Source organism: Melospiza georgiana, chromosome 1 (assembly GCF_028018845.1).
Source record: "Melospiza georgiana isolate bMelGeo1 chromosome 1, bMelGeo1.pri, whole genome shotgun sequence".
NCBI lineage: Eukaryota > Metazoa > Chordata > Aves > Passeriformes > Passerellidae > Melospiza > Melospiza georgiana.
Window position 1 is genome coordinate 24,571,699 of NC_080430.1, and position 27,702 is coordinate 24,599,400.

Here is a 27,702-nt window from a genome sequence, read left to right on the forward strand (position 1 = left end):
CTTTCTGTCAGCTGTAAGCTTGTACACTAGTGGTGCCCAAGGACCTGTGAGACATCCACTTTTCATTTCACCTTTTGCTGCTCAGTAGGTCTGACAGGCATTTAAAATGTAAGTTAGGAAGCATTTGTGGGGGTCATGCCAGCTAAAAGCAGCATTAGCAGAGACAGGTCCCTGCCAGGCTGCTGCCTGGTTCAACACCAGAGGTTGGTGATATGACTACAAACGCAGAGAAGCAGGTGCAAGACGGATCTGTAGCAGGCAGATTCTGCCTGCTGGTGTTGTCTGGGTAGGCATGCTGTGATCCTGTCCTCATCATGCCCCTTCTGGGAAGGTGATGCTGTTGAGGCTGTGGGATGTTGCAAGCCCCAAAACAGCAGAACACGGCTCATTGCTGATCCCCGAGGACCATGCATGCCATGGTCCTCAGAAATTGTGCTCCAAGGCTGCTTGCTGTAACGTGTAACATGACTCATTGTGGATTTATACAAGAAACACATTAAACCCTCCCTACACTTCCTGGTCATTTTCCATTCAAAACCAGTTTGTGTTGGGGAAAAAGCATTTGTCACCAAGATCATCAGGTTAAAGTGAAATAGAATGAGAAGATACATTTTAGCTTTTTTTTCACTCTGGGCCTGAGGAAGTATTAAAATGATGGCTGTTTTTGAAAGAATTGTAATAGAAAGCACCTAACAACCACTGCAAGTTATTAATATATAAGAGTTAGTTCCTTCTAGATCTTTTGAAACTATCCACAGATAAACTTTCTAACTGAAGCAAGAAAGCTGTAAAAAGATATGTGAATTGTTCCAACTTGCACCCATAACTGTTTGTAAGTCAAGTAGTTGTTGATTAAAAATAAAAAGCAAAAAATTTAAAACCGAATTTTTCCCAGATTAGATCTTGTTCAGAAAAGAAATTTTTATGCACACTTTTTCTTCATTAGCTAAGATTTTATGCACATATATTTTTCAGTTCTCAATTTGCAAATGTTATTTGTTCACTTAATTATCAAATCACCATATCAGCAGTTTGTTATCTTTTCTTCAGGCATTGTCATATTCTTCTAGATCTTTGAAATGTATCTGAAAAACTTTTAGGAACATTCTGGTAATACCAAAGTGGAAGAAGAAGAGTAGAAAGTGATTGTAATTTGAGCTTGTTTTTGAAAAGTAGTGCCAAATGGAGTTGGAGGGAATAACTAGTTTTAAAACTTTAAATCCTTCACCTGGCCTGATAAAGAAAAATAATCACATAGGTCAATCTATGCATCATGGACTTGTCTTCCAAGGTAATTATCAGGATATATATATATATATATACACACACACTCACATTTATCTCTGTCTATGTATGTATGTATGTATACATATACACTCACATATATATATATATGGACACATGGACACACTGCTGTTCTAGAGGGGTGATCATGTCTTTCCATGTGCCTGAGCTCCTCATTTTGCTACGTCTTCAGTTCAGAGCACAACTTCAGTGGTGCTAGAACTATTCTGTAGTCACCCATTACCCTCATTCTAAATTAAAAATTAATTGAGTGCATGCTGCCATGAACCAACAGCTCTCAATGGCATCACTTAAATTTAGCTGCCAGCTGAAGGAATGGCAGACTGTCCTCCTGCAACAGCACTGCCCTTGAGAGCACTACTTGGAATTCATGTCTTGATACATATGAATTCCCAGCTGACACTGGAAAATCAACCCTTTGCAACTTATCACACAAGGAAAGTGCAAAAGAAAGGTGAATCCAGTGGTTACTGTCAATGGATGCAAAAATCAGGCATTTATAGAGGTGGAGGCTAAAAGAGTAATCTAGCAAGAAACAGTAAGTTACTTCTCCTGCAAGTCCAGCAACTAAAAGGCTTATTTTTAACTGAAATATCATTCCCTCTATCCAATAATCCTGTTTAACTGCTTGTGGGTATTATTTGCCTGAATTAAAACCTATGTTAAGCAGTGGAAATCTCGATATTCATTCCCAAATAGTTCTGCATCAAGACCTGATTATCTGTCTTAAAATCTAACTCTTTTTTGAGTCTTACATATCCCAGTAAAATTTTTAAGATAAGAGCTGCAGAAATATATTTATTCTTGTCTTACAAAAAATCCCCCATTTTCTGTTTTTTAATTTTTTAAAGCATATTTTCCCTTTAAACTGTCCTCAGTATCTGTTGTTTGTTTGCAGAATGCTCACACTTCCTGTGATATATTTTTCTCTAGCTCCTCATATCTTCATTCATATCTACTGTGAAAAAAAGTGACCAGAACTTTTAGTCCCAAACAGAAATGCTGTTTTAAGTGTAATTGCAGCACCACTATTATTTGTCATTTCCCTTTTTATACATCTTCATGTATGCCTTCTATTCAATAAAGATATTTTACAAACCTCTTTTATAAGTCTCGGTGTTTTATAAACCTCTTTTTCCTATTGTTGCTGCTGAATATAGAATATGTGGAACTTTTGCTGGTACAGAGCACAGCACCCAGCAGTCAATACAGAAATGGCAAAAAATTGAAACACTGAGTGGAGCAAACAGAACAACATTTATATTTAGGATTCACAATCAGTTATGACTTTACTGAGAGGTTCAGGAAAATGTTATTCCCCAAGCAAGAACAAGAGAGATTCAAGCAGCAAAGCACTGAGCCAGAAATGTAGGTGACAGAGGAAGGAAGAGCCGTTCATTCCCTGGGCTCCTTCCAGCCTTTTTCCTTTCTTTGCCCTTAGGAGGATGCTAAGTAAGTGTGAGTTTGATTACTGCTTGTGGAAAGGAAACTGCACCCTGAGGAAGACCATGGGTTAGTATAGAGAAGAAAATATTTCTTCATAGTTATATAACCACACACGGCAAAATACAAAATCTTAAAAAACCCTTTTTACCTTTTTTCTTGTATGGAGGAGCTCTGTTCATCCTCTCATAACATTTGAACTGCGAATCTATTATCTTCTGCCGTATGACTGAATTTTCAGTTACTACAGGCTCTAATGTAGGATCAGTATAATTTACAGCAGAAGAAAGACTTGGAACAATTCTCTGTATGGAAAGAAAAAGCCGTTAGTACAACTGGATAAACAAAGAGGATTAAATTTACAAAAAGTGAGGACCAGAAATTTCTATTACTCATTCTTGAAAGGCCTTTTATTTGCACATATGTTTATCATTATGGTGGGCCTTGTACTACTTACAAAGTAAACGCTGAATTTTATTAGTTTACCTCATGAAAACTTAATATTTTAACCAAGTCATTTTTCTTGGTGAAGAGACGGTCATTAAGTACTTGATAAAGTCATCAAAATATTTTCATTTAATTTAGTGTTTGCAAGAGAATTTTCTGTTAAACCCATGTATTTCTCTTCACTTGTGCTGATTTAACTCTAGACAGTGTAGACAAAATACCTCAGGGCCACAACCTTTGCTTTGAGCTTCTGCAACAGTTAAGGCCAAAGAAGGCAGAGTTTAAACATCAATACCTGACTTTAGCTCTTAGTTAAGTACCTAAGCAGACCCCCTAAATTTGATAGTCTAAATAGCAAGGTCCTCTTTGATATAGTGGCATCTTCTGAATTATCCCATTCTGAACTGCCTGCCTGTTAAAGGAAAGGATCACTGCCTTTGCAAGGCAAAGATCTCAGCTAGAGAGGTCAGTTATGCTCTTTTGCCCTTTTAACTTCCATCCATCCATCCATCCATCCATCCATCCATCCATCCATCCATCCATCCATCCATCCATCCATCCATCCCTCCTTCCCTCCTCCCCTTGTACAGCTGAGGTCTGTGAGCGGAAATGAAAGTGTGGAGCTTTAGTTTGTTCTGTTCTGCCTCAATCCTGTATCGTGACTCTTCTTTGCTTGAAGGTGATAGTAAAAGATGAGTTCCTCTGCTTCCCCACTCAAAAACAACATTGCTGTAGCACTTTCCTAGCATGACTCTCTGTTTTCCCCTACACTAAACGGTACTAAAGCCATCACAAACACATTCAGATTCATTTGCAGGCTGCTTCAAAATCTAGGACTCTCATAAACACACAAACTTGACCTTTTTTAGCAGCAAATGTTGTAGTGTAGAGATCTTTAGGCATGCATTTGTAGTTGTTTGAACTTAAAACATGACAGATTTGAAAGTCCAAATATCTGTTTATTTCTTACATTTTGCTGCCCCTTTTTTATGTCACATCACAGGCAATTGTATTCCATCAATACATTACTTTTCCCCCCCATTTGCATGTTAAATCACCTTTGTAAATACATGGCAAAACCAGTGTTTGACTCCATTGAAAAAAAAAGCCATTACTTTTATCCTGGTACTTCTGTACCACACCATGTAAGTTTAATCTTTTTATACTCTAATATCAAATCAATTATGTTTTTATAATCTCATCTCAACTCTTTTGACACAGATGTTTTCAACTGTATACACCTGCTAGCTGGAGGACATGGAGGCAGTCAATCATGTTGTACTTAACTAGGTGCTTGAAATAAAGTAGGAGGAATAAGAATGAAAATATTTTCTGGCAGAGATAATTTTATATAAATTTTAGATGTATGCATACATCACCCTCTTCCTCTCCCCCCAAGATATATTTGAACAATGAAGCCATTTGGAACATTTCATCTGGCCATCCAAATGAAAAATTAAGTATCTAGAAAGTCAGAACAGGAAATACAGAAGCAAAGCCAAACATAACAAAAGATCCCTTAGCTTAAAAAAGACCAAGGGGAGCAGCTGGAGTCCTCAAGAATAATTTAAAAACCAGCCAAGCAAAATCTTAAATCCAGCACAGGAAAGTGCAGATGAGGTTCTTCAGACAACCTCAGCTTTGTCTTAGCCTTTCGTGTCCATGTCCATGACACAGGCTCTGGTGCTTCTCTGAAGTTATAAGTAGATACTGCATATTAATTTTTTCCATTCTTATTTTGAATAATACCTCAGTTCCAAACTGTTTGTACTCAAGACAGAAATAACAGTTTCATCACAGGATGCTAGGAGGACTTCTTTGGCAATGTCTTTCTTCTTGATAATTTCTTTGCAATTCTGGGCCAGTTTGGGAACACATCCATGTGTGGGATGATGGTTTTGAGGGGTGAAACACAATTTAGACACTGAAGTCACAGTACTCTTATAGTTTTGTTACTTGCAGTGTGTAATTCCTGAAGAAGTTGGCACAGTTGGGTACAGTTTAATGAGAATATTCTGATCCTTGGAGGTAGAGAGTACCTGTGATGGTGGATGGATTATATGTCTTGCATTGTGTACAAAATTATGTAGGAGTGTTCAGCCATGTAACCAGGAGGCCCATTTCTACTGCCCCTGCACAAGGCAATCGTGGAGCAGCTGAAGTTGCCAGTGAAATTTCTACCGCCCACATTTAGGCCAGCAATTCACTCAGACAGATAAAAATGTGGATGAGTTGTGTCACTAAAACTCATCAGTGGAAATCACTTAATGGCCTCCAGTAAAATGAAAGCAAGTTTGGATAAAAGTTGGAATAATAGCACTAGATTTATTATGGTCTCTGTTCTAGGGTTACTTTATAATCCTCGTATCCCAATTCTCTTCTCAGTTTATGCTGGATATTATATTCTGTGCCTTCAAGACTGGCTCTGACAGCAAAGGCGGGGAGAAGAAGCAGTTTTTGGTACCAGCCTCCCTCACTCCACGTTCGGCTGGACTGTGTTGTCTGGGCATGGATGGGGCAAAACACCACGCTCCTTTTGCTTTTTAGTTAGTTAGTTAGTTCAGCTGGCTGAGGCAGTCTGAGCTTTCCCTGGACTGTTTTTCTTTCCCTTTTCTTGGAACCATTTGAACCCGCTCCAGACCGGGAGCCAGGGAAACACCGAGAGCACTTTGCAGAGTGCCGGGGCACACTCTGCAGCCTTTCCCAGTGCTGGAGGGATTGATAAGAGAGCGACCACCCCCCGGGGAGACTTTCTGAATTTGTCATCTCTTCAGAGCAGTGAATGAGTTTTGTCATCTGGTATTGTTCATTTTGTGTGCTGGGGGGTGCTTTGCCTGTTAAACAAACAGGTTCTTTCCACTTCCCTCTGAGGAATCCTTCCCGAACTGGTTGAGGGGAAGGGCCGTGTGGGTTTGCTCTCTGGAGGGGTCCCCTTTAGATGTTTTCTCCCAAATTTGCCCTAAACCAATAGAGTCTCTAAAATTATTTTTATTCTTTTTTTTTTTCCTCCTTTTTTCTTTTTCTTTCTACCAAACACAATGACTCAGATCTTCAAAGGTAATTGCCCAAAAATCTTTCCGGGCACTTTTAATGTAATTGAATAGTTTGTGTGGGAAATCAAATTAAGGGGTTATACATAGGTATGTCATCTGTGATATGCCCTTTAAATCTACTCTTTCCTTTGATTGCTATTCCTCATTTTTGTTTGCCTAGATCTGAAAAGCTGGCCTTGGAAGCTTGAACACAATTTTCTTCTCCATATAAATCAGATTACCTCTTCAGCAGATTAATTAAATATAAATTTTGTGGCTTGCTGGAGGTGGAGAAGTCATATCCCTGCTTCAAATACAGGGGTTTTTACCATCCAGAAGAGAATCCCATGTCCACCACTCAGAATTTAATCCCATGTCCACCACCCTGACCTCCCAAAGTCAGTCCAGTGGGCTGATGATCCAGCCTTTATATACCTGCAGTCAGACAAGAATTTTGATGCAGTTTGTGATGCCAGATGTTATTACTTGTTTTAGTCTCCCTCACTCCTTACTGTAGTAGTCAGAAAAAGGCAAATGGGGCAGGAAGACATCTCTGGGTCATTATCCTCTTTTCAGAAATAGCAGGAGCTTGGCTATGGTTACCTGGGAGAGAAAATTTATATTCCCATTGTGTTAATGGGAGAGGTTGAGAATGTCCCATGAATATCTGTGTATCAGTGTGTATCAGCTCTCATGGAATTCACTATTTTGACTCACCTCTTCTACTATGTTGTCATTGTGATGTCAATGTATTTTAGAAATGAAGACTTAAAAGACACATTTGTAGACAAAAAACCAAGGTCAATTAATCTTTGCCTGGCCACTACCTACAAATATTTAACCTATAAAATATGGAACAAATTTTAAGTGTTCATAGTTCATTAATGCACATTAAAAAGCCTTCCCATCCATTCATCAGATACTTCAGATGGAAATATAGATGATGTTAATACAATAAAGGAATGTCTCATTCATTTATAAACATTCTTTATTAAGGAGAAATAAATAATTCACAATAATCAATGTGATCATTGCTTAAAAATGCACTGAATTCTTCAGAAGAAAACAGTTTAAGTGATGTCCCATGCAGCAGTTTAGCAGCCGTACATATGATGTCACTCCTAAAAGTCCAAGTAAATGACGTCATACATACGACCACCAAGCCACCACGTGACAAATGACTGACATAAGAGAGTGAATTATCATTACAAAGAGAAATAACAGGCTGCTGGGAATGCTGAAGTTCACTTTATACCTGGAATGAATAAACAATTCCCATAAAGCAATTTGGCTTCATTATTAAACTATACAGGAATGAATAAACAATGCCCTGGTTTCTGTAAGAGTAACTGCTGTGAACCTGTGCCAGGCTGTGCCTGTTTCTGCAAGGGAGAATCCAGATAAAGTAAGCATAAAAGTATTTCATTTTTTCTTTCCCATAAAATATTGGACACGATGAACAAGCATCCCCAAATATTTTTCTTCTGCCATCAAGGAGCTTGCAGGACACTAACAATAACTGTATATGACATTCAGGAAAAGAAGGCATTTGAAGCTGTCTTTCCCCCCCTCCCTTCCACTAAATATAGTAATTTAGCAAGAATTATTGGTGAGCTCAGGCTAGCGGAAATTCTGGATGCTCTAACTGTTTTTTATTGATTTCAACAGCTCAATCATTCATTTGGTATAATTCTTTTAAAACTGTTGTGTGCAGTCATCTCCTTGTGGATCACTAAACTCCTGTTCTTCAATACATCACATTTTAGAGGAGGAGCTCAGCATGATTTAGATGAGTTGCAGAGCCCCTCTCATATTTTGATTATGTTTGAACTACTTTTCACAACTGCTAGCATTGGGACAGATAAGAAAACAACTGTGATACCTTAGGAAGGTCATTAGCATATGATGTTCAGTAAACATAATCATTTCTATCCATCAGAAGTGTGCTAGGAAGCAGCAGGCAATTTCTTTGGGGAAACAATACAACATGACATGTTTTACTTAATCACTGAATGTTAGAATTTTCCCATACTCTATCGCTGTTGGAGCAGGATGGTAATTATCTCAGTGAGATCCCATATGACTAACGTGGCAGAATTTGGCAGCTGTTTAAATAAGCATGAGATTATCAGGTGCTGTTGATGAAGACAAGGCTGTTGTAGTGAAAAACAAGTCACAGATCTTACAGTTCTTTTCCATTTCTACAAGATTTGTTTATAGAAGAAGCTTTACTTTCATTTTAGCCTGATAAAAACTGTGGGCTAATCCAGAATACTTCATGGATATCTTCTTGCAGCCTTGATTATCCTCTTGTGAGAGGCCTCTTTACTTCAATCAGCTGCATAGCAACAGCCTTGTTTTTAAAAAAAGAAAAGATAGTCAAAATGTCCTGATCATCCCTGAAACTGGGTGAATAGAACAGAATGCAGCATTCCCATTTCTTGGGAAAATATGAGCAGCTTGACTCCCAGATTCTCACACTAATTCTTACCACTTTAATATATCAGCAGTTTGCTTTCCAGAGCTTCCCTTGTGTAGAGAACAGGTCCTGAACTTCTGAGTGCACATACAGCATGAAGCGACCCATAAGTATTTACACAGGGAGGTGTGCATGCAAAACAGCAGCTTCCAAAGGCATAGTCTAAGGTGATGAGACCCAGGGGGATCTCACCATCCAAGGCTGGGGAAGACTCTGGGCTGCCAGAGGAGAGGGCTCAGAAGAAGAGAGACAAAGGAGGCTGTGACAGATCTTCAGCAGCTCTTCCAGCCCACGGGAGATCTGCTCTGGACCAGATGCTGGAAGAGATGCTGTCTAAGCAGGAAAAGGATTGTTCTCACAGTACCTGCACAGACATGGGAGCCCCTGAGAGCCACTGAGCTGAGCAGGAGCAGGAGCCCAGTGGAGTTTGTGGTCACACCACTCCACCAGTGCGTGTTGCACTCCCAGCTGTGAGGATCAAACAGAGGCACCATGGGCAGCTCCCCCATCATGGTGGCAAGTGCTTGACTAATGGTTTTGGAGACTTGAACATACCCCACCACTGAATTCCAAAATACACCAGTTTATGCAGTTACCAAAAATTACATTTAGGTTTTCATATAATTAATTTTCAATATTTTGTGGACAGGAATTATTCATGAGTCTTTCAGGTGTTGGAAAGAAGTATCAGACTCTGCATACATTTGTCACTGAGGCTTGGTAACAACTTAACAGATTTGGACTCAGTGAATGTGCACAATTTGTTTTTTGCCTAAATTAATTTATTTTAGAATAGAATATTTTCAATTAGGTCTAGTGGGCCTAATTGAAAATAGTGTGGCCTTCAGCTGCAGCATCCATTTAGTCCTTACTCTGCATGTTGCGGTTGGCTCAGGATGAAAAATTGGAGTATGTGGGAAAAACTGCTTCATCAATCCTCATTTCCAGGGCCATTTGTAGGCACAGTTCTTACTTGAGAAAATAAAGCAGAAAATAGAAATCTCTTCCATCAATGTCCTGAAAAATTGATTGGTCACACAGGAAAGAGACCTAAACCTTCTTCTTCTTCCTCATTCTCAGAAGTTTGATGCTGCTGGGCACACTGTGCTGATGCTCCATTTTTCTTGTGAAGAGAAATGTGCACTGAGGACATGAACTAATTGCTCCAGTATTCCAGGGCTTATGTACTTGAAGAAACAAATCTCAGTCACATTCTTTGGCTCTTAATAATTGCAAAAAACTAGAGAGCATCAGTCTAAAGTGAACTATAACATAACGAACAATTAAATTTTCTCATTTTTATAGTAGAAGACCATACGGTGATGCATTATCCGGCATCCAAAAGCAAGGGAATCCATCAAAGAGGAAGACAATAAGGAATTGCTTGTACTTCTAAATTAGGTTTTGGAACAACTGACGCTTCAGGTTTCTTTGGCAAATATGGGTTATTATGGATCTGCTGTACACGGAATTGCTATCAATTCTGTGTAAAAAATTACACATATAAAGAGATGGTTTCTATAAAAAAGGTACCAAAAGCCCTAAGTGACAAGCCTAAAAGAGGTGATGGAAAGGAAGTGTCTGTGAAACCAAGTAAGTAATTTTTTGTCTGTGACAAAATATTGAAGGAGAGATACGAGAACAATCTGGGGAGTCTTCTGCAAAGCACTAACTGTATAGAGGGCAGGGTGTGCTCCAGCTCTGAGATTGTGTTAGGGAATCACAGCTACACTAAGAAAAGAGATTTCAGGTAGAAGTCTCCCCTACTCAATAGGGGAGACCACCACAGGGGAAACACCAGAACCTACAGTGGAGCAAACAGCACAGAGGAGAAAACAAGGATCTCAAAAGGTTGTGTTGCTTTGCAACAGCTCACAGGGATCAACTGGGAGTTCAGGTCACAAATGATAGGATAACAGAAAACCATGAAAGTCATCAAAGAAGGGAGATCTAGAGGGTGTCTTGTGGGGTGGGTAGAGCTGAGGATGGGAGATCACTCCTGTCTATGTCACAAATCATCTTAATTACTGTATTTACTGTATTATTAATTACAGATAGTGGCTGATATGTCTCACAGTTCTTGGAACAAAGGAATGATTTGAAGAACCAACAGATTGGGAACCAACAGAGCCTTTTTGAAAGAGAGACACCCTTTATTCATTACAAACCATAAATAAAATGCAAAAAATGAACTGCTTCTACCATCTGCAGATGGGGAAGTTTTCGGAAAAATGAATGAGGCAAAATATTTTTCATATTTGATCTCACAGCAGTTTCTGGATAAGTTTCATGATGGAAAGGAAAGCTTGTTCATGGTCTACTTCTGTGACGGTGGCTTCTTCCCTACCAAAAGGGAAATTAACCTAAGAGATGTCAAAGTAGAGCACAGCATGCCCACTGCAGTGGGAAGGGAGGCACACAGAGATTGGAAGCTTGAAAATGTAAGTTAAGTTATCCATTGAGGTCAGAATATGAAGTGCTCTTTGGTGCAAAGATATTTAAAATGAATGCAGATGCAGACCTCACTGAAGAATTTTTAAAAGAATTCCTCCCCCTGGAGTGCTAACATTGCACAAATGCTGTCATGGGTGAGAGATTTAAAAGATCTGGGGACAACAGGGCAAGGATCAATCCTCCAGGGCTGACCTACAAACCCATGCTGTAGGTCAAAGCACCTCAAGTGCTCACAAGTGTTGTTGACAATTTTAGTTATCAGAATATTTACAGTCCTGTCACTGGGACCAAAATAAGCTGGATCTATTTCTTCATTTGGCATTGGCGTTTTACAGGAAGAATTGTTTGTCAAGACCCCTATCAAGCTATGCAGATCAGATGGGATTCAAGCCAGAAGAAAGCTGGTCTCTCTCAGGAGCTTTGTTACAGACATTTCTGACCATGGGTGATTTCATAGCCAGTGTATTGTCACATGCACCCTTGTAGGACAGGTAGAACTGCCAACCCAAATGGTCACATGTGCCAGAATACTCTAGTGTACCTCAGAATAGAAGACTGCTCTCACACATGGAGATGATTCCTCAAATCATTAACTAATTATGGACAAATTCTTTTGGGACAAAGTTAGCAAAAATGTATTAACTCTCTTCAATTATTTCTCCATCTCTTCAGCTCTTCTTTGATGGAGGGTCCTAATCCTGAACCATGAATTCAGTATTTTACTAAGTAATGTGTTCTTTGCTGTTCTCCTGGATTCTCCATGATCTCATTTAATTGTTTTCTTTTAACCTCCTTCTATCCATCATTCTCTTACTGTTTTCTACTTTCCTTTCCTTTTATATCTATATGAATTTAAGTGGCAAACAGCATTGTGGACAAGCTCTTCTAGGCTGGGAGGAGAGGTACAACCCAATAAGTGAACCAGGTAGGGCAGTTGCTTATACACTCTGACATATTTTCTACAGCATATGAGTTTCTTTTGCTTCTACAACACAGTATTTGATGAGGAGTTGCACAGAAATATTTCACATTCAGATGTTAATGAAGAAGATGAGAGGCAGAGAGGCAGGAGGAGCTAACCAAGAAAACACAAGAGGAAGAGGAAGAGGAAGAAGAAGAAGAAGAAGAAGAAGAAGAAGAAGAAGAAGAAGAAGAAGAAGAAGAAGAAGAAGAAGAAAAGTCTTATTTGGGAGCTCAGATCTAGAGTTAGGTGGGGATTAAGGTGGCAGGCAAATTACTCGTACCACACCACGGTAGTGAGGTGCTTGTTCCCAGTAACAGCTTTCAGACATATGCTGATCATTCTGTAACTTAGGCTCTGGGCACTATTCTTAATTCTGACTGCCTGTAATGTCTATGATTTTCTGATGATCAATAGTAATTTGAGGTTTCACAAGTACAGTTCAGCAAAAGGATTCAATTTATGTGAGAAGTATTTAGTCAGGCACTATATTTTTAGAACCACAATTACTCAACAATGTTGCATACATTTAAATAAATGTAATGCTGATTCAAAACAGTTGAAAACAGCATTTGAACTGATAAACAGATTTATCAGATTATTTTTCATTTTGGCTGCCTTCCTAATATCAGATCAGCTACAAACAGTGAAAATGCATTGCTACTTAAGTCAGCTTGTCTCACAGAACAACACTAAGGGCAGTTTTCTAACACACATATTCCCATGATATATTGTAGCCTGTAAAACACAGAAATGAAAAAGTCATATGCATAACCCTCTTCAGACTTGCAATTCTGTCTCACCAAGAAACAATGTTTTCAAGTTCAAACTTTTATTAGATAATCTTATTAGTCTTCTTTTGAAATTTATTAGTAAGGAAACTCTTCCTTCACCTGTGTAGTACAACAAGTATAACTGGGTACTCATTTTTGTCAACATCACTACAAGTTTAAATACAGCAGTTGTCATGAGCAGTTCACTTTTCTTGTACTTACAGTTAGAAGGATGATGAGTAAGAAGCAACACTGGGTTGTTTTTTTCATTGTGGAGTCTTCTTTGAGAGACACTTTGTAGATGACCCTTCTGGGAATTAAACAACAAAAATAAAAGCATTATTGGACTTTTTCGATAAATTCCTTGTCTTTGTGTATGAGCACATTTTTAGAATTAATCTAGACTCTGTGTGTGTGGTTTTTGGAGCACCCCCAGCCTTACATGTGCTCAAGTTTGGTCTAATTGAATGTTGGTTCACTTTAAATTTAGTCTCCTTTGTGGATCTCTGGTGGTGAGTACAGATGGTGTGGGGTACATCTCCATGTTACTGGGTCTCCAGTAGCAGACCCAGGTTAAACTCTGTGTCTTTGCCAGATGAGGCTACCTTGGTTGTCCTTTTTCAGCTGCTTCTAACCTAAGATAGAGCTGCAGACCAATGAACAATCTGGATATTTTAAACCTGACTTGCAAAACCCAGAAAGATCCAGTTTGCAAATAAGTGAAACAGCAGCTCAGAATCCATGTTTGTGGGGCTAGGGAAAGCCAGAGTTTGAGCAATCTCTAGCCAGGTGAACAAGGCGTGGGCAGGAAAAGAGAACCTGGGAGCAGCAGGGTGGGATTGCGCGCTCCGTGCTGCAGCTGGGTGGCTGGGCTGTGACAGACACACAGCAGTGCCAGCCTCAGGCCACCAGGCAGGACTGCTTCAGCACAGAGTGCTGGGGAGGCACAGCACAGACACGACTCCACAGGTTTGAAGGGAACTAGCTCAGCAGCTTTTTGGTTTTCTGGGTTCTTCCTACCATGAACACTTCTCCGGCCTATCTGGAAAAAGTGTCCAGGGGCCACCAGGTATAATCTTATTGCTTCACAGTTGTGGGAGTTCAAGCAAGCAAAGCTCTCTGCATTAACATATCATTTTAAATTTTACAAAAATGTAAGTTCTGTATTAAATGAGAAATGCAGCTTTTGTCAAAGCACATTGTGCTTTCTGATGTGTCACAGACCACTCGTGGTGTGTGTGCTGAGCAGCATAGGACATGTGGCTGTGATCACCTTCTGTCACAGTAACACTGTGAGTGCTCACACACCTTCATTATTCAGACAGCTTTAAAACTAGGAGTTAGGTATTTTCTACCTGGACAAACAATCCTGTGAGCACCCTACACATTTGAAACCCATGACTTTAATGAGAAAAAGACACAGGCACTGGGATGCTTAGTCTAGTTGACATGCAGTGAATAATACAATGACTAGTGTAATATTTTTCTCAGCAACAGCATTGTAAGAGCTTTTCTCATCTTTAAATGGTCTGGAAGGGCACCCATTTTCAGAGAGGAAATGAAACATTGTCCTCATCTAAAGCAGAAATATGTAAGGTCAAAATGTAATAAAGGTGTGGCACTTCCACTTCAATGTAGCACATGTGATCCAGTCATGTGCAGCACATGTTGCAGTCATGTATCACTGCGATTACATAAAACATAAAGTGATGGCAAAGAGGGCTCAGAGGGTTTCTCTCTAATAGGAAGTAGTCTTATTACTGTGTGAATCTTCCCAGAACTATGCTGCTGAGTCAGAAGTAATGCAAGATGCAATGACCCAGAAATAATATGCAGTTACACAAACTTGCATTTGATTATTCATGGTAGACAACTCAATTGAAGTAAAACCTGGACGTCTAGATCAGAGAAAAATGCCTGGAATTGTCTGCATATTTTCCATGCTCTTCCCTGCATTCTGTATTGGTTCAGACTGAAAATAAAGATTAATGAAGAACATATAAACAATGTCTCTTGGACAGCTGTACAGTGAATACGAGCACGAGCATGGTGTTCATCCAGTTACACACTGTACTGCAAAGTGTTCTGCAGCATGGTGTAAAGCCAGTCTAGTGGGTGCTTCTGTTCTTGTAAGCATCATCACTTCTGCTGCATCTGTAGGGATTTTGTATCAAAAGGGAGCACTTTGTCTTAAAAACTGTCAACAGCTTTAAAATGCACAACAGTTCCTACCAATGCCACAGAGATTAACACAATACTGTGACCTAGCAAGCATAAGATCAAAATTGGCTGAATTTACCTGCTATATGGCTGCTTTTCCTGTACTTTGTGCCAAGAGTGCCTGCAGCACCAGGCTGGGTTACAGCTGCAGATGCAGGTAAATCTTTTCCCTTATGTTAATTAAAATGACTGCACCATATGATATTACACATGAGTAAATGAGTAAGAACTATTTCCCATACTGAATCTCAGCTAGTCTATTTATTTCCAGTCATTTTTATTTTAGCCAGCTGTAACCACAGGAATGGCTGACATACCAGATAAAGTCCAGCACCTTTTTTTTTGTCTTTTTCACAGAAATCTTTTCATCTGGCAAAAATTTCAAGAATAGTTGAACAACAATATTTTAACTATAAAAACTATAAAGGTCCTGACAAAGAAAAATTTTTTCTACTTTAAGACCGGCCCATAACACTACAGCACACAGGCTGGCATCAGTACTGGATCAAGGATGATGATCTAATTGAAATGAAAAGATACATGCAAATATAAAGTGCTGGTCAATGGGCAGGGCAGAAACAACAGGGAGGCAGAAAGATTCACAAGAGGAACCCCAGGAGATGGACCCTGTCAGCCTCCAGACAGAGGAACAAACCAACACATCCATGGCTCTGACCCCATCTCCAGAGATCCAGGTTCAGGTGAGACAAGCTGGGATGTGCAAAGCAGCATGCTCAAGTGCCTGCTGGTTTTGGTCTTTTGTGTTAGAGGGATCACCTTTTCACATGGACGCTACAGCCCATGGGCAGCGTGCCTACAGCTGGAGGAGGGTTGGACAGCTCTGGAGCTGTGCTGTCAGGAACAGAGGGTGGAACCAGAAACGAGTCTGCTCCCCAGTGTGTGCTCACACCAACTCAAGCACACATGGGCTTCCATGGCAGTACCCACAGGAGGCTCCCCATGCCTTCTCCTGGCTGCTCAGGACCGCCTGACTTGTGCTAACTCCACAGCCACACCACAGGGCCACGCTATGAAGAGGTCAGGAAATTAGTTTAAAATCTATTTAAATGAGGTTTTAAATTTATTTTCTTTTTTACAGTTACAGATGGAGAAACAATATTTCAAGCTGTTTTAAGAACAGGTGTTTCAGATGTTTTAAGGTATGCATGAGTTTTTCCTGAGAAGATGCTTATTATCATAAGCAGAAATTATAAATAATGTACTGATATTTCTTGGGATCACCAGAGCTTATTTATTATGGCAATGTAATACAGTATAAAATTACATCAAAATTTGCTTCCTTTGCTAAACTTCCCAAGCAGGTTTTAGGTGCTATGCTGATTCCTGGTCCTATAATATTTAGCCTTTTTCCCTAAGTCCAACAATGTACGTACTCAGTGCTATGTTAGTATAACATGCTGCACGCATTTCAATTTTAGAATATCCATATCTAGGGATTAATCATAAGCACACTGCTAAAGCCCAGTACTTTTATATGATTGTATTAATTCTTCAGCCCCTGTTGCTTACAATAATTCCATATGACATTCCTGACTGTTATTGAAACTAGAATATTGTTCTTTCTTTCTTTGCAAAAGTAGCATTTATGTAGCTCATTGTGTGCTAAGGTATTCCTCCTGCTTCAGCTGTAATAGTAATACCACAGACACCTTGAGATTACAGCTGAAACTTATCTGAGGATGAACACAGCATCCTACTCAGTGATAACATCTCTTTTGTCTCTGTCCAGATGTCTACAGGTATAGTGCTGTGCTGAACAGGTCTTCAATTACAATTACCATTGGGTTATCCAGAAAATGGGACAGCCCTCCCTGCACAGCCATTTGCACAAGGCCCACAAGGGATGTCAGATTTAGTCAGAAGGAAGGGTGTAAGGGGAAGATTTAAAAGAAGGCAGTAGAGCAACAGTTCTCTGCCATGTTCTGAAGAAAAGGAAGGAAGGAAGGAAGGAAGGAAGGAAGGAAGGAAGGAAGGAAGGAAGGAAGGAAGGAAGGAAGGAAGGAAGGAAGGAAGGAAGGAAGGAAGGAAGGAAGGAAGGAAGGAAGGAAGGAAGGAAGGAAGGAAGGAAGGAAGGAAGGAAGGAAGGAAAAGAAAGAAAGAAAGAAAGAAAGAAAGAAAGAAAGAAAGAAAGAAAGAAAGAAAGAAAGAAAGAAAGAAAGAAAGAAAGAAAGAAAGAAAGAAAGAAAGACTGGAAAAACTTCTTTAATTATTCTGCTCTGATAAATCTGCAGTGCCATCTTTCACAATACTGATGACATACCTTTAGATAAAGAAATAGTTTTTAAAATGATTTTAAAAATAGGAATTTGAGGAGTTGTGGCTAAGTACAGAAGTGTAAGGCAAAAATCTTTTTCTTAGTGCATTTATTATACTCAGAGTTCTCGAAACTTCACTTGCAACCTCACTACTAGGCTGCAAGTTTCTTTGGGTGCTTCTTTTCCACCCCATGCAGTTTTCTCTGGGTGAGTAGCTGGGTACACACCTCAAACCACTAGGTCTCTATGTTTTCTTATTTAGATAAGGTTTGCAGGCCCTCCTGGGGAGTGCCTTGCCACTCAGCACAGAAGGCACCACCCTGCCCTGCCTGCATTAACACTGGACTGGGAAGCACTGTGCAGACACCACTGAGCAAGGCCCAGGCAAGCCAGCAGATCCTGCTGCTGTGTTTAAGGATTTTGGATCCAGGGAGGAGGTTGCAGGTCAGTGTGTGTAGCCAAACATGCAGATGGTTTTGAGGAAAGTATTAAAATTATCCCCTCACTCTCAGTGGGACATTTTACCCCTGGGTTCCTAATTAAGGCTACTGCTTTGGGCCAGGAGTGAGCCCTACATCACCCTTCTACATTCCCAGGTCTTGTGCAAACCAGAATTGTAGTTATAACCCCATCAGGAGAGGAGATGCCAGGAGTTTAATCCCCATGCCTGAGATGGGAGTAGAGCCAGTCCCTCCTATTTCTCCAGAACATTCTTTAGCCATTAGCCCATAATAGTCTGGAAATTGTTTAAGTGGCACCAGGATCTCTTGGTACTTCCAATAGAAATGGTGATTGTTGCTCAGTTATTTCTCATATGCTAAAAACTGGTGACCATCAGTCCCAGGCAGAGAGATGGGTCTCCTTGCAGCCTCTAGTCAAGTGTCCAGGGAGATGAGGCAGGGCAGGAGATGTATCTCCTGTCTTCTATCCTGCACTCCCTGTGGCTTATCTTTGTACAGTACCTCAATGTTTCGTTTAACCTTCCTTTTTCAAACAGGAATCCCACGAGAAATAAAAATTCCACATTCTCCGTTTCTGGTGTCAGGCACATAAAGATATTGCAACATTAAAGCTGTAGGTATCTAAGACACTTGCAGCTTATCTCATTCATTTTGGGAGTCTCGGAGACCCAAATGCTAAGTTGTGTGATGACTACTTAGTTGTTATTGTAACAGATCACAATTTCCATTAGCTTGCTTGGTGGAGATTGTGAACTGCATCTCAAGTGTGTGCTATGTTAACAAACTGAAACTATCAGCCATGGCAAATAGGCAATTTCAGGTTTACACAGAGAAAATGACCAAATAATTCTGCTGTATTAATTCATTTGGATTACCTGGGAGCTGCAATGCTTGGTACCTCATTTTTCTATTTAAAAGCATTCAACAAAAAGGGGTTATTTTACCTTAGGCTTCCCTTTAACCAATTCCTTTCCAACAAACCAGATGCAAATAGGAAGGAACTAGCTACAGAATTGTCTGTGTCTATTTTCAAGGTAATCAAAAAGTTTTCTAAGCCCCCTCATTACATATCTGAGCAGCCAATGTGATCATACACACCAGTGAGGATACTGAAGATGGAAGGGAAGAAGTTTGTTGTACTGTTGTATTACCCAGTCTAAGAAATTCTTAGACTGGGTCATACAACACAGACAAATATACTTTGACAAAAAAACAACAACAACAAAAAGCCAATAAATACACTTTGAATAAGAATTATTTATCTAGGACTTTAAAAACATATGAGCCAAATTATCCAGAAGACTTTCAGGAAAGGCTGAACATTTTATGAAACAAAAGATAGCAAAGCATCAAAGGAGTTAGAGGAGCTGATTCCTTCCACCTGCCAGGGCATAACATAGGAGGGGAGTGCTGATGTTTCTGGCTGAGCACTGGTACAAAACCCATTTGTATTACATGTACGTATGGGTGGGTGTAGTGCTCCTGCATCCTTTAATGACTGTAAATTGAGGGTGATGCCTACTGCTTGTTAGCAGCCAAAAAACCCAGTGGCCAAAACCCCCTACTTCTTCAGAGCTTAGGAAGCCATTGCTAATGACCTCCTTGGCTGTTGGACAAGGGGTTTTGTGAGGTTGCAAGTAAAAGCAAAGAAAATTTCAGAAACAGACTAGTAAAGTATATCAGCAGATTTGTTGGCAGAAAAAGCTTGGAATACTTATACAAACCAGACTCTGTAATTAGTTTCGAAAAAATTAGTTTTAGTCTTTTGCAAATGTCTTCTGTGAAATGTTTTAGTCCAAAATGTTAACAGCATTTGAGTTGCATACCAAGCAATTCTGGAGTTTGGCATCTACAGGACCCTCTGTACCTTGCTGCATTTCTCTGAATTTGGCAGCATCATACTGTTTTACCCAGAAATAGTGCCAGAGGGACAAGGTTTTATGCCTTTGCACCACAGGCTCTGGTCATACAAACAGTGGTTAAAGAAGAGGCTTAGAGATGGAGGGGGTGGTGAATAATAACGGCACATCTGCCCCTGCATAGATCAATTTAAGCTTTTGTGGAATTGAAATTAAAAGAAAAATTACTTTCACGCTTTTACAGTGAAAGAAGAAACAACACATGCAATTATGCTTTTACTTCAGCCATAATGCAGGACAGAGAGTGGATCACACCACAGTGACTCTGGAAAATGAGTTCATTGCCTTCTATCACTATTCAGAGGATACACTCTTGAAATAATCTCACTTTTACAAAACAGTGATTGCTCACATAAGAATTACGTCAGGCTCTCAGCACCCATCAAAGTATCATAGAGTGGTTTGGGCTGGAAGGGACCTTTAAATATCATCTAGGTCACATCCCCTCTGCCATGGGCAGGGACACCCTCCACTAGTCCAAGTTGCTCAGGGCTCCATCCAGCCTGGTCTTGAACACTTTGGGGGATGGGGCATCCAAAACTTCAGGGAAACTTGTTCCAGGGTTTCATCTCCCTCACAGTAAAAATTCTTCCTAATATACAGTCAAAATCCACCTTCTTTCAATTTAAAAGCATTGATCTTTTCCTGTGACTACAAACCCTGGTGAAAACTTTTCCTTATCTTTCTTCTAAGATCCTGTTAGTGACTGAAAGGCTGCAACAAGGTCTCCCTAGAGCCTTCTCTCCTCCAGGCTCAAGACCTCCAGGTCTTTCAGGTTTTTTTTTCACAGGAGACATCTCCAGCTCTCTGATCATCTTCATAGCCTTCTCTGGACTCATTCCAACAGATCCACATCCTTCTTATGCTGGGGCCCCCAGAGCTGGGTGCAGCACTCCAGATGGAGTCTCATCAGAGCAAGGAGAGGAGCAGAATCCCCTCCCTTGATCACCATGCTGCTTTGGACACAGCCCAGGATACAACTGTCATGTCACAATGTCCATGCCTGATGATGAAGGCTTTAATTTTATTTAGTTCTTACAATCAAATTTGAAATACTGAAGTTAAGTGCAAACCTTTCAATTCTGAAGCAAGACTCAGGATTTTACTACCTCTGCTTTCAGTAACCGATAACAAGATAAAAGCAGCAATATTTTAAAAAATCTTGCTAAGTGCTGGGAAATGTTACCATGCTAAAGTCAAATATTTCCAATCTGTGGAACAAAGAAGGAGAAAAAAAGCAGGAAGCTGTGTAACGAAGCAGAAGAATAAAATCTATAGCAGTACATTTCAGCTATTTGGAGTGCTGGAAGAGTGGGACTGAATGAAGCAGCTTTGGCCGCTGGTCCACATTAACAGATGAAGGCAAGCACGCTGCAGGAATGCCTGGTTCATCACTGAGCACTCCTCAAAGCAGAACACTTCCTTGCCATTTTGCTGCATCATTATGAATCTCTGGCTTAGCATGTTGCACAGTAGCACAGTATAATTTTAGCCTTTTAGGCCCAGCTGTGAAATGTCTTTTGAAAAGTGCTTGCAATTCCTGGAGGACTTTGCAGCAGTGCTTGTACAATAAGAAAATATGCAATTATCTACTCTTGAAGACAGTGCAGCCTGGACACAGCCAAAAGCTTGGGATGAATACAACCCTGCTGTAAAACAAAGATTTCAAAAGAATTGCATACATTTATGTCAGACTAAAATCTTTAATACAGCCTGCAAAATTAAAGCAGAAATTTAGAATTATTCTTTCTATATATAATATTTTAACAGGGAATACAGCTTTCACAATCCTTATCACCTTTGTGGGCAAGATTAATATTAGTATAATTTAGAAAGAGAATTGTACGGGTACAGCTAAATATACATTGCTAAAGAAACTAAAACATGCTACACAGTTTCAGTAAAAATTTTTGAGTTAAGAAATAAGCCATATGCATGGTTGCATTATAACTTTAGCTGGAACACCATCCCAACAATACTGTGCCTACAGCCTAGACCTTACATACCAAACATGCCTGTCGATGTATATAACACTCTAACAAATACTTGAGTTCAGTAGAGCAAGAATACAATGACAAGGCAGACCGGGATGGACTTTGGAAGCACACATAAAGAGTTAGGGAGAAGTAAGAAAAACTGCAGGGTAAGAGTTGAATGTAAGGTAATTTTTCCAATTACCAAATTCTTTCTGTATCACCCTGGAAGAATCTTCAAATAATTGGATAAATATAACGTCATACATTACATTCTTCCCTCTTGGATCAATACTTGTTTTGGTCAATACTTTCTTGATTTGACATATTAAGCTTTTTGTTAAAAAAATTTCTTTTTCTTGCAGCATATACTGCAAAGAAAAATAGTTATCTAATATTTTTTTTCAGCCCTCTCAGTTTTCCATTCAATTCTTCCCCAGGCAAATTCCCACTGGTCTTTTTTTTTTTTATCCTAAGCATACATTCCTATAAATTATTAGAAGCAAGTGAATAATTTATGGGATGGGCAAAAAATCAAGAAAAATATTATAACTTCTTATTATGTCAATGTTTTTATATAAGTCATATAAAGTGTGAAAAGTACTGTGAATAGATTGTTTTAAATCAAATACACATGACATACATTTAAAGCATTTTGTTCTCACTTGGCAGAATAGCCCATGCTACAGCTGGATGTAGGTTTCAATTCTACCTCAAAAAATATGAGCTTGTGTGGAAATAATGCATTTTTCTTGAGTCTGGTTCTGATTTTATAGCAGTTTTGCTAATAATGAATAAAAATCTTGATTTTGATTTGAGGTCAGGGTGTATAATTGTTGATCTCTAAGGTTGTATGTAAGGCGTTATGAGGGGGTTTTAAATTCTGTAATAGAAGAGGACAAGTTTTGGGACATTCAAACCCTCTTGTGACATTCTCTGGAAAAGGCTTTGGGTGAATTAACTTTTAAAGATACAACAGTTGGTTTAACTAATACAATTTTTACCTCTGCTGATACATCTTGCTTTACCTATGCTCTTAAATTATTATATCTACTGCAACACTGATACTTCTGTATTACACCTACCCTATAGTGAGTAGAAAAGTGACCCAAAGCTGTCACTGCATTTTAAGCTATTTTTACATCTAATCTAAAGATAAATAAGGATACAATCATGTAGTGATTGATGGGGATATAAGAAATAATTGGTAAATCAGTAAAAATAAGATTATATGCATCAGTTCTTACAGATTATTTGAATATCACGGCTATAGTGCTAGGATATTGTGTTGTACCTGTCAGGAATTACGGCTTTGAAAGCCATAATTACTATGAAAGGTTAAATTGAATATAAACATCTAAATTTCCAGTTTCAATTAGGGCAAAATCTACACATTTCTCCCTAAGGCATTATACCTTCATTTCAGAAGTTCAACAGGGCAATTTACACACAGTAAAGTACTGTGAACTGACATTTTCCCAAGAGGCCGTTATTAGCAACTAAAAATTCAGTAGAAGGCTTCCAGGCTAACATGCATGAAGAGATGCACTTTCAATGATAACTAGGCAGGTGAAGTTCACTGTGCTTAGGTTCAAATAAAGGGTAAAATGGGTCTTTGCCAAGACCTGCATAGAGCAGGTTGCTGTTTGCTTTGTGGTTCCTCTTTTTATCTGTAAATTAGGGCGGATTAGCGAGGAGTACAGATGAGGGAATGGGAATCACCTGAACAGTGAGACAAGTCATTAATGGTGCAACTCACTCATACGCTCCAAGAAAATTTTATAAAAAGCCTTTGGTTCTTTGTCCTAAACATTGCTCTGGGCTTGCAGTCTGGAGTCCAGGGTTTGTCAAAATGTCCCAGAGGAGCAGCTGAATCCAAATGAGACACTGTTTGCAGGAAAACAAGACCAGGAGATGGCTAAAATAGATGGTGGCTAAAATGTGTGTATGCACCTTGAGAGCTGAAAGACCAGTTATTACACTACTAATATTAATGATGACCTTTCAGGGACACCAGCTGCCAGCCATGCAAACAGAAGCTCTGGTGACCTCTTCCCCTGCTTATAAATATTAATAAGCAGAAGAATTTTCCTAACCATTTATGGGGTTCAGAGTCTCAGCAATACCTTCCACAGATCCTAAATACACGTGGTTAAGAATGACCAACCATGTGTCACAGAGGTTTCACTGGAACCCAAGTAATCAGGTCCATGGAGAAAAGCTTAATTTTCTGGCAGATCAGTAGTGGACACAATATTTAAACCTAACCAAACCAAACCAAACCAACCAAACCAAACCAAACCACCAAGAAAAATGGTGAAGCATGAGAAAGGCAGCACAAAGGAGAAACAATGTCTTTCACCACAACCTTCCCAGCCAGGAAGAGCAGAGCAGAGGTTTTGGTACTGTAAGTCTGCATCTGCCTGCCAAGATGAGCTATCATGAATATGTTCTTGAGAAGTTAGTGAATTAAGCCAAGTGTATTAATCTGCATTTATTGAAGATCCCTTCCTACCCTGCATTCTGAGGACAACATGAGAGTTTAGGCTGACTCTCGCAGATTTCAGGCTCTCATTTTGCTTTTGCTGTCCATTGTTTGGGGAGTAAGATCAGAGCCAGATCCTCAAAGTCTCAAGGTTCTCACTGTCTTCAGCAGAGCTGCCTTTCCGTGAGCCCTGGCTTTCTCTTCTTCCATTACACGTGTTGAGTGGGGCTCTGAGCAGCTCTGGGAAAGAAACCTACTCACCTTGAAAAGTAAAATGTTCTAACATAGGAATGATTTCTTGTCACTTATGTTGGCTCCTCAGAGCCCATTAAATGGCATACTGATTTTTTTTTAAATTGACCTCTTGGCAATGTCACTTTCTCATTTGATATTACTGTTACTATTTTAAAGTTCATTCATTTTATTTTGTTGTCTTTTCATGTGTTATTTTCTATATGACATTCTAGTCCAACAAATAATGTGTAGCCTAATTTTGTGGGCACCAGTGGGGAGCAGGGCCTCTCAAAAGCATCTTGTTAGCCAGGCCCAGTGAATCAGGCTGGGGGGAAAGCATCGTGTGGTCTGGCTCCCACCTGCTCCACTGTTAGCACTGGAAGCCTCTGGGGCCACTGCAATTCTCAAGCAAGTCAGTCAAAGTCCAATTACAATAATTTATAACGTATTTCTTAAGGATGCCAAAACTAACTCCAAACGCTTCCAGATGCCAAGATTTGCTTTTGGTAAAGTCTTGATATACACTGGCTGAAGAATGTCTTTAACAGGGTTTTATTTTGTTGGGGCAGATGAAATTAATTTGTGGCTCCAGTACCCAAAGGATTCAGAACCAACACAGAATGACATCTGAAGTCACTAAGGACAAGTCTCCAAGTTTTGAGTCAGCTGAAAACAGAGTCAATTTTCCTTTCTGAGCACATTCCAGACCTGTGCAGGTGCCAGGGGACTGTTCTTAGTTTAGCATATAGAGCTGGAACTTGGATGCTTATGTAACAGCTAGGCTTAGGGTTTCCCCAAATCTCCCTACCAAATCCAGCTGCAGAGACAAAGGATAATCTGGCTCACAAATGATAAAAGTTAAATAAGAAAATAAATGCCTCCAATGTAGCAGCCTATTTGCAAGACTTTTCAAAATAAACCCCTGGAAGCAGTCTGTATTTCTCAGCAAGATTTTTCTTGTTACACCATAGGTTGCCAGCTTTAATATTTATTTCGCTGGCAATAAATTAAAAGACCTGAAACTTTAGATTCTCTGTGATGTTAAAAACTTCAAATATCCGTCCATGATCTAAAGCTTCATGTGGAAAAATAATAGAAAGTCTCTTCCATAAATTACATTGCCTGACAAGTGCATTCATATGGAAAGTACTTCATATAGCAGATAGAGGACAAAAGGAAAGCATATTTGGATGACTACTGAGATTCAGAAAAGATTTCTGGAAAGAAGTCAGAACAGTCATTTCAACAGCAGCTACAGCTGATTTTGCCTCTCATCCTGACTGTCTCATTAAATCCAAATGTATGTGTGTCCATGGGTGTGTGTGCAAGCTTCTGCAGAGAGGTATAAATTCCCTACATCTTGAGATGTAGGGAATTTAACACAGCCCAGCTATTATGAGATGTGTAGAAATCATGTCTTGAGGCCTTTTGCCCCTCTAGTGTTTATTTGGCCTTCTGGTGATGGAAAGATCTCAGGCTTTTATTTGCTTATTGGTAACTTGGAACTTTTGCCTAAAGCTTGCCAAGTATTCATCCTGATGAAGCACTTGACCTTTCTATGAAGTATGTTTTTCAGACACCACCAATTTAAAAAGCACCTAAAGAATATTTTTTTTCTTTAACAATCAAAATATTTTATATTATGTCTGCATTTTGGATCTTCTGCACTGTGCTTAGTGCTTCACCAAGGAAGTGAGAGGCCCAGCTCTGGTTTCTTAGAGCAAAATCTAATCTTACATACCACATACCTCAGACATTGCACATACAAGCAAAAATGCAGTGCAAAACCCATGTATTTTATTTGTGGACTTTCTTTATTAAGATAAAAATATCCTTAACATTTTAAATATTGGGGGTTATAATTAATTAATTTTTTATTAGTATGTGCAAGAAAATACCACTTTTGTAGCCTCATTCAATGATCCCATTTGAGCAGGTGTTTCACATATCTACATGGAAAAGAAAAAACAATTCTTTGATTGAGGAGGACATCACTGTGAAATTAATAGTACAGTTTAATAGTACAGTTGACAGCAAAGGCACAAATAGCAGAACGTGCTTTACTGTGCCTGTATGTCCTATAACTTCTTCCAGACTTTATACTCATAATTCCCTTCCCTACATTTAGCATTTTCCTACTATGCTTTACATCCTTTTACCCTTGCATTTTTTTCCAGAAGATACTATCTCCATGTTCTTTGAATATAGTCATAATGCTATAACGATAGCACAGAGTTCCACAGCATAGAATGGAAAATCTGGTGCAATATAAATTTGGTTTACTCTCAGTGAATATTGTGCTAACTGCTTCCCAAACTGTTTCAATAAAACACTCATATGGAATTTATCTCAAAGCTTTACATCCTGTCTAGCTGGTTGTATTATGTCTCAAAATCCCCAGCCCTTTGTTATAGAATTAGGATAGGCTTCTGGATTTCTGGTTATATATATCTGCTCCTGGGATCACACCATGACAAACTCATTCAACTTTAACTTCCCTCTTAATGAAAAGAGTTGATAATCCAGTTTCAAATCATGAATCCCATGATACCTTTGAAAAGACTTCAAAAGAAACAGCAAAAATACAAACAGCAAAAAAAGCAAGCAAACAGAAATCCCCAAACCAAAACCAAAACAAACAGACAACTCTAAAATGAACAAGCACATTAACAACTCCACAAAAGCTACTTTGGGAAGTGAGTTCTGGAAGAACCACTGTAAGAAGGATTAAATACATTCACCTTGTACAGTTCAAACAGCTGCTAAGGAGAGAATGACTCAGCCAGTGCATCCATCTGGGTCAGCCTTGCTTAGGCACAGCTTCAGAAATGCTCCTTCCAGCAAGCTGCATCTGGGCACCCACTGCATCCCATCACCAACATGCAATTACACATTGCCACACAGACAGGGGAGCTGCTGGGCAGGGGATTGGGTACATGCTGCTGGATACCTTTATGTTAAATCTTTTAATTTACTGCAACTGGTATAAAATAGCAAACTTTCACTTTTTGTGGTTCCTGGGGAGTATCAAATGCATGAAACTCCACCAGTGTCATAAAAATATGGGGAGTGGTCAATGACAATAACCAAATGTATATATTTTGCTGGTTTGAAGTATTTTAATCATGATAATCTTCATTGATCTCCGGTAATCATGCTGATAGTAATGGGAGAGGATGTGAAAAATCATACTGCTCCTATGATGCAACCACGGTTGGTCCTTGAATTTCTACATTAACT

The 27,702-nt window shown here is 39.4% G+C and overlaps 1 protein-coding gene across 3 annotated transcripts in view; it reads right to left on the reverse strand.

Moving 5' to 3' along the window:
* Nucleotides 1-27,702, reverse strand: part of CALCR (calcitonin receptor) — a 159,237-nt gene that overhangs the window by 58,332 nt on the left and 73,203 nt on the right. For 2 of the 3 annotated variants that reach the window (XM_058041169.1, XM_058041178.1), the window contains exons 2-3: nt 13,117-13,204; nt 2,900-3,053 (exon numbers count right to left, since the gene is read on the reverse strand). In XM_058041169.1, coding sequence (XP_057897152.1) covers nt 2,900-3,053; nt 13,117-13,204 — 242 coding nt within the window. The remainder of the gene's footprint in view (nt 1-2,899; nt 3,054-13,116; nt 13,205-27,702) is intronic. The other variant, XM_058041186.1, reaches the window with a different exon arrangement.